The sequence below is a fragment of the Psilocybe cubensis genome, chromosome 7 (genome assembly GCF_017499595.1).
Source record: "Psilocybe cubensis strain MGC-MH-2018 chromosome 7, whole genome shotgun sequence".
Taxonomy (NCBI): domain Eukaryota; kingdom Fungi; phylum Basidiomycota; class Agaricomycetes; order Agaricales; family Agrocybaceae; genus Psilocybe; species Psilocybe cubensis.
The window spans coordinates 1,149,367-1,156,935 of NC_063005.1; the positions used below are offsets into that span (position 1 = coordinate 1,149,367).

At 47.0% G+C, this 7,569-nt stretch overlaps 3 protein-coding genes across 3 annotated transcripts; all 3 read right to left on the reverse strand.

Annotated features, from left to right (window-relative positions):
• On the reverse strand, window positions 1-1,449 carry JR316_0007897 (uncharacterized protein; the record flags this gene model as incomplete). The annotated part of the gene is made up of 1 exon (XM_047893618.1): window positions 1-1,449. One exon carries the CDS (start codon window positions 1,447-1,449, stop codon window positions 1-3), a length of 1,449 nt encoding a protein of 482 aa, XP_047746933.1.
• Window positions 1,450-2,979: 1,530 nt separating this feature from the next.
• On the reverse strand, window positions 2,980-4,400 carry JR316_0007898 (uncharacterized protein; the record flags this gene model as incomplete). Its single annotated transcript, XM_047893619.1, has 2 exons — window positions 2,980-3,951; window positions 4,011-4,400. 2 exons carry the CDS (start codon window positions 4,398-4,400, stop codon window positions 2,980-2,982), a joined length of 1,362 nt encoding a protein of 453 aa, XP_047746934.1.
• Window positions 4,401-4,986: 586 nt separating this feature from the next.
• JR316_0007899 (uncharacterized protein) lies at window positions 4,987-6,255 on the reverse strand (the record flags this gene model as incomplete). Its single annotated transcript, XM_047893620.1, has 4 exons — window positions 4,987-5,364; window positions 5,432-5,588; window positions 5,674-6,010; window positions 6,210-6,255. 4 exons carry the CDS (start codon window positions 6,253-6,255, stop codon window positions 4,987-4,989), a joined length of 918 nt encoding a protein of 305 aa, XP_047746935.1.
• Between the last annotated feature and the right edge of the window lie 1,314 nt (window positions 6,256-7,569).

Sequence of the window (7,569 nt, forward strand, 5' to 3'; positions counted from 1 at the left end):
CTATAAGAGACCATCCCTTTTCCAAGCCTCACACTTTTCTAAGTAGGAAGCAAAGTCCGCGTCCGCACGGGCCTGAGCCGCGTTTGTCGCCCTCTTCCTTGTCTCTTGAAATGTCACGACGGCCGTTTCCAAACCTCGAAGCCACTCCGCGTCCACATACCACGACTCCGCCTCAACGCGCCTGAGCTTCGGAAAGACGCTGTCAATGTACTGCGCAGCAACAATGAGCTTTTCGATGCTCGCGCTCCCAGGGCCATACGCCGTGGCATGCGCATCGCGCCTCCGCTGTGCAACGCTCGTGCTGTCCCAGTTGTTGCTCGGCGGAGTGGGCTGCGACACGGGTGCAAGATGGAGGACCTCCAAAGAGGGGTGCGTGTAGGGATGTGGCATCCCGATCCGCTCTTTCATGGCCTCGATCGTCTCTGCGGTCATTTGGAAAGATGTTGGCACTGATAGAGTTTGTAAATTGGGGAAGGCGGGTACGATGTCTTTCATCGAGGTGAGCAGTATAGGCGACTCGAAGGGAGTTTCCGGGGATGGATACAGCTTGAGCAGCTTAAGATTAGGCCACTTACTTACTGTGCGATCCTGTTCCAGATGACTTATGAGCTCAACGACATTGAGATTAATGCAGAGCATAAGCTTGCAGAGTCTCCAGCTCCAAAGAAGCGAAGGCAACAACGAGCTTGGTATCAGCAGCTTTAAATCGCGGCACTGTGCTTCGATATTGAGCGATGTTAGAGAACCTGTGCTGATTTTGATCGATTGAGCCATTTTCACATGCGACAGGTCGTTCCGATCCGTTTCTTTATTGAAAATGATATTCGTGTCGACCAAGTTTGGGGCCCAAAAATCCCTGAAAAAATTGGTAGCAGATCCACTGCTTAAATTGACGTTGAGTGTTTGCAGACTCGGAAAGGTCCATTTTTTATGTGGTTCGGAAATGCGCTTTTTGCCCTTGTGTTGGCTTGGCCAAACCGTTACGCTAGGAGAGATGATGGAGAGTGTGGTCAAGTTCTCCAAAGCCGTCAGCTGGGACCAATAGTGATCAATCTCGGGCGCTCTTGAGGAGTTTTTATAGCCTCGAAAGTGGAGCGTTACATCACGGAGTTTGGGGAAGCAGTGCGCATTCTGTAAATCTAAAGTGTCGCTATATATAGGACCCTCTAGATGTAGACCGACCAGATTTGGGGATCTTGAGGAAAGGATGTGAAGGAACGATGAAACGACAAGCCCTTCGGTCTCTGCCTCCCATTTTAAGCTAATATTTTCTAGTGCCAACGTCGGCAGCAGAAACAATATGGGGATATGACCAGTGGGCAGGGATACCAGATTGACCATCAGATTCCTCAGTCTGGGGAAGGAAATATTGTTGAGCTGCCGGTGCTGTTCAAGAAACAACCAAATTTGAGGGGCGATTTCTGCCTGATTCGAATATGGAGTCGCCATGAAGTCAAATTCTACAATTCTCCTTGCGTAAAAATTGAACCGTTCGAAATGTTTGGAGACCAAGACTCCATTCATTATCTGGAATGACATAAAGGACCTTCCGAAACTCTAGATGGCAGGGATGTTGCTCACAAATGACTCCGAGAATAGGTTTTCATTGACTACCGAGGGGACCATTCTCAGTAATGGCACCCACAACTTCATAGATCGCCAAAGAACATTCATGGCCGGATCGAAGAACTTTTTGCACACTAGAGATACCCAGAGGAGGTTTCTACTGCGAGTGTTGGATTCTCCGGTGGTATCGTTATCGTTCGGCTCGTTGCCTACCCATCTAAATATCACATCCAGAAGATATTCATTCTGTAAGACTTCTGACTGCGCAGAAACGGGTTGTGCGGGAAGCTTGCCAGAATCCCTACTCACGATTGACTCTCAGTCAGTAGACGTGAAAAAGAAAATTCTGTTAGCCACTCACCCAGACGAATTGCTATTATGCAGCAAGTCCGGTACCGGCGGTCCAGATTCAATGAGAGAATCGCCAAACGTTGAGAAATTCCCTGTGTTATCCATGAAAACACGGCGTTGGTTCGCAATTTTCTGAGATGGCGTTGTAAGCGCTCAAAAGAAAGGTGGGCCTGTGCTTACCACGAGGCCCACTTGGCATGTTTTCATCGATAGATATCACGCATCTCAAGCTATTTACAAGCCATCAACGTGCAGCGAGTATCACGGCTTCCACACATGTTGAGGTTACACGTAATGGAACGCCTTGCAAAGCTTAAAATCAACTTGAGAATGTTAAAGTTCAGTTTAAAACTCCGAGGGGACCTTTAGCTTAAGTTTTAACACTGCAGTTTGCACTCGGCTCCCGCTGAAGTTGTCGATTTACATGACACGCCGTTCAAACATATCATAGTAGACAACCTAAGAGGTAAAAATTGCGCATATATTTACCTAGTATAACACACCACACCCATCTAATTATATGCCTCACAATCGCAGAGCGGTTTATCTTCCTCCCACCGTGACACTGGCGCTTGAAATCTTGGAGTCGTTTAGCCCATTCGAATCGTTGCAACAAGTACGATTCGTTTCCCTCCCCCGTCTCCCCGCCTTCTGAAAAGCCATAACACCTTTCTCCAGGGCGCTCAGCCATGTGGTGTCAATGTACCACGATTCTGCGGATATTACATCTAGCTGTGGAAACTGGTGATCGATGAATTGAGTAATAACCAGAAGTGCACTGTAGTCACTATAGTCTGGACAAAATTTTGTGGGCTTTGGGCGGGATGGGTTAACACTGGGAACAGCAAGAGATGTGAGGTGGAGTTCCCGCAGATGGTAATGTCGTGCATCAAGCATACGAGTCTCCATTACCTCCAACTTCTTTGGATGTGTATTGAAGAATGTCGGAACCGATAGACATTTCAGATCAGGGAACAAGCCTACGAGGGACACAACCGCTGCAAGAGACAATGCGGAGTTGAAAGAGTTGGGAAAGGTGAACCTGGGATAGAAATGCAGATCTTACAGGTTTGGCCACTTCCACTTTGCTGAATGAAGCGATTCAACGAACAGGAAATTGATCACTTCGAGACAAATTGAAAGTTTGCGTAGACGCGATATGGACGAGAATTTCGCGAAAAAGGCGTTGGGAATGATGCTGGCGGCGCACACCGACACAATATCGATCGATTGGATGTCTGGAGAGAAGTTGATGATAGCATCCACACAGACGCTGTGGATGCTGAGACTGGCTAATGATGCTGGGAGCAGGGTCTTCATGCGACTCAATCCAGCAAGACTGGCCTCGTCGAGCGTCAGGTTGAAGTTGAGCAGATGCGACACTTTGATCAGACGAAGAATAACGACAACCGAGTCCATGGGCCCTTTGATGTTGAAAGTATCCAAAGAATTGAATACGCATGGTACATAGAATTGTCCTAGATATTCACTGCCGGGAAGGCTTAAACAAAGAGTGGTGAGGTGTTGCAGATTTGTGAGTTGTGACCAAAGATCAGGGATTGCAGTCATATTTTGCCCCTCTGGACTGAGCTTGAGTGATACCTCTCGTAGCTGTTTGAAGTCATGCACACGTCTCACATCCAACGTGCCATCAGCCAAATAGCCCTCCAAATGCAGACAAGAAAGTGCGGGAGACAGCTGAGAAAGAACGTTGATAAAGGATGATGCTACATGCCTATCGAAAGGGTTCGTCCATTTGAGTCGAATGTCTTTAAGAGCTGCAGGCGGGAGAAGAAATAAGATTGGAATGCCGCCGGGCAGCATTGATGACATATCGATAGTCAGTGTTTGCAGCACAGGAAATAAAATGTTTTCGAGCCGCCGATGATGCGCAAGCAGAGCGCCTAGATGCGATGAGACTGGGAGACTATTCTTCCCTTTTGCGTGTTTGGGTGTTAGGTTGAAGTGTTGGATTTGTTTTGCATAAAAATTAAAGCGTGAAAGGTCTTCCACCATAATGGGACTGTCGGTGGTCTATATTAAGAAGAAGTTTAAACGATGAGTAGAGTCTCACATATGCCAAACGGACTTACAAATATTCCCTCGCGCTGTACAACTGAGGGAATCAGTCTTAACAAAGGTGCCCATGAGATCATAGATCGCCACAAGACGCTGATGGCAGGCTCGTAAAAATTCTTGCACGTCAAAGCTATCCGCAAGATATCTCGCGCTGCCCAACTTGATGGCATAGTCTCTTCCACATTTACTAAGACAGGTTGTGCCGAAGCAAATATCACACCCAAAAGGTCTTCGTTTCCCAGGACTTCAGCTTGTGCTGAAATACTTCGGGCGCATCTAACCTGTTGTTCAGACATCTGACTGCGGGTGTGGAAATTGAGATCCACAGTTTGAGAGACGCTCCCTCTCATTGATTCATCCGACTCAAAGGAAAGAATCGTGCTAGTGGTAGCGTCCAAGTCCATGACACGGTAAAACTTTGTGACAAAGGGTATGGCTATATCAACAAGCAAAAATTAGCAATGTTATATCGTGCAGCTCTAGTTGTTCTGTCCTTACCTTTACCACTGCCAGTCACTGCTCACCGTCAAGATTGAAGAAGTTTCGCGCGCTTGCTCGGATCCCCAACAATAATGGCTCGTGCGTGCAAAATTGACTCCGGAGATGTCCGAAATGGGCATTCAATGATGTGTCGAGACGCGTCAACTTAACAACATCTTCCTGCGATACAGTCTCCAGTCCTCGACTCATCCTACATATTTATAGGTGCAAAAAAGACGGACGCCAGGCCTATTCCTTTCTAGTCTCTACAGTCCATTATATGCCCACCAGTACTCTATCACGCCTTACGCTTCGAGTTTTGAAGCAAGCAGCTGTCTCCCCCCACAAACGGCAAGAACGGTTCAGCTTTCGAGTTCGATGTTCAACTTCTTGTTTTTGTTTGCAGCAGCTCCTTCTGGTTTTGAATTCTCGCCGACGCACTTAATGTTGTTGCAAAGAAAATCTATTGACCAAATTGCCTAGCACTAAACCATCTGACTATAATACCCACTATTGAGGCATGGGCTTGGGAGCGGGGATTGGCTTTATATAACAATCCCAGAAAGAGATCTCCTTGATTTCGACTATTCGACGCTTGACGCTCACCAGAGCTTGTTCCAAGACGTAACAAGACTGTTCACCCGACATATCGAGGTCGATTGAACATCTAGGGGAGAACTCGTCGTGCCGGTACCTATCTGGCTTGTAAGTGTAGTGCTCAATGTCGTTGAGCGATCTTATCTTTCTGGATGTATCGTACATCCAATCAAGGGCGGCTACGACACAGGAGCGGTGCGTGTTGTCTAGCTCCATGCTGAGATACAGAGTCCCCAATTCCGCTTCTGCGTCTTTGAAGAGCAAGTTGCGACAATCCTCGTGGTATTTACTCTATCAGAAAGTCGTGTTTAGTAATTAGATGCGAGAAGCGGGTGTTGTATTGTGGCAGACGACTTACCCAACGCGCGGCGTATTGAAGAGGAAGGCCTTGATTCAAGACCTCGCTGATGGGGGTGATGCAGAGGCAGAGGGCGCTTGCGTCAATCAGTTTTATAATCCCGTGTTTGAGTGCATGCGTCAGAATGGGTAACGCGTATTGAGGAAGCCATCGTCTTCTAAATAACTTATCAGTCACCGAGGGCGGGAAATGGGGACAGGAGAAAAACAGCGCAAAAACAATAAAAACACTACAACACTCACTCGAACTCCTGTTCACACGCATCGATGGCGCTGTAGATTTGATACTTCTCCGCGGTCTCAGCGACCTGTGCGAGGACGGCGAACTCGAGCGACTCGGTGAGCTTCGCGCGACGGTCGGGGTACACGAACTGGAAGAGGATCTCCAGCACGCATGCGGGTTCTTGCAGAGGGATTGCTGTGGACTCTTGCGCAGGTGGAGCGGAGGCGAACACAAACTCGGGACCGGGGAAGACGCCGGCGGTGACGTCGAGGTTCTTGCGGTGCAGGTTGAAGAGGACGCGGTCGGAGGAGATGAATGTCACTCTGTCGCCGCTCCCATTGGTGTTGTTGTGGTCGACTAGATGTGTGTGAATGTTTTGTTTTGAAGGTGGGTTCAGGGAATATGTGTGAGGGTTTAGTTTCAGTTTTTAAAGTTACATATTACACTTTAGTGGTTTTAGGGATCATGTTTGAGGGGGTGTGACTGAGACTCGGGTCTCATGAAACCAGAAGCGGGCCCATTGGGGGTGATAGGGGGGCGGAGAAATGATACTCACAATTGGCGTGCGTTGTTGGACGGCTTTCAGCTCCATCAGATGACATTGTGCGTCTGTGTCTGCATGCGTTTGGGTTAGAAGGAGCGAGTGTCTTCCGTGGCCTGCCTAGGTAGGTATGGAGTTAATTTTTTCAAAAAAAAAAAAAAAACAAAAAGATTGATCGTAGATACAGTTTTTGGTATGCTTATTTTGCTTCCGGATGGCTTCCGCCTTTAGAGACTTTATGGGTGGCAGATGCAACACGTAACATCTGGCAAAGCGCAAAAATCGTGCTTTTTTTCTTCTTTGCCTTGCAATGTATGTTTGAGTGTTCGTCGGCATTTGTTTTTGATTCTCGGTTGCCGCTATCATAATGCTCGAATATCGCGTGTTGGCTGAAATAAGCGCCCGTGCCTGTTGATGGTTCTGGAAAAGTTTCTCGAGGTAACACCTGCAGATGTACACGGAGTTGCATGGCTTAATTTTTACTTAAAGCAAACGGCAGACTTAGTTTTTCTAAATCTTGCGAGTGGTTTACGCGGTGATTGTAAAAAGACTTATTCTCTTGTATTTTGACTCCTATTTGCAGAGTATACACTTCTTGACAATATGATAGCTATTACGATTAGCCAGGCTGGTAAGATTTGTAACATCGATTATTGTCTCATGACTAGTTTATACAACATCAAGATGTCTATCTACCAATATTCGCAAGTACTGTTTAAATTATCACGGAGACATGTGTTGGTGGTTAGGTGTAAGATCCTAGGTTTAGATATGTTTTTGAAAATGAAATCCGCTGGACCTGGAATATTCCAAGTTCCATGTTCCTCGTGACTTCTCTGAGCAGCGGGCAAGTAGGAACACCAAATTCGTCTGGGCCACATGAACACGACGGAGAGATTTTTTTGTATTCGCGTATATTCTTCCTGTAAAACACACTGTACGAGTCCTGGAGTTCAGATAACGTGGAATACTTCAACGTGGAATGTATCCAGTTAATTCCAGCTAAAGCGCATGAAGGCTGGTAGCCTCTATTTGTAGCGCGTAACAAGTTGTCTTCAGTGTCTTTGAACAGCACTTCTTGACAGTCCTCGTGATATTTGCTCTGAAAAAAAAGTGCATTGAGATCAATTGGCAGCAGGAGGAGCTTGAGATATGTCTCGGACTTGCCCATTTTGCGGCGAGATGGGAGGGAAAGCCTTCACCCAAAACCGTGCTAATCGGGGTGGTGCAGAGGCAACGTGCGCAGGCATCTATCAATTCTGTACTATAGTGTTTGAGTGCATGCGTCAAAATAGACATAGCAAATTCAGGGAGGAAACGCCTTTGCAAGATTTTGTGATAAATCCCGGAGTGCGTAGATAGTATAACAGCCAAC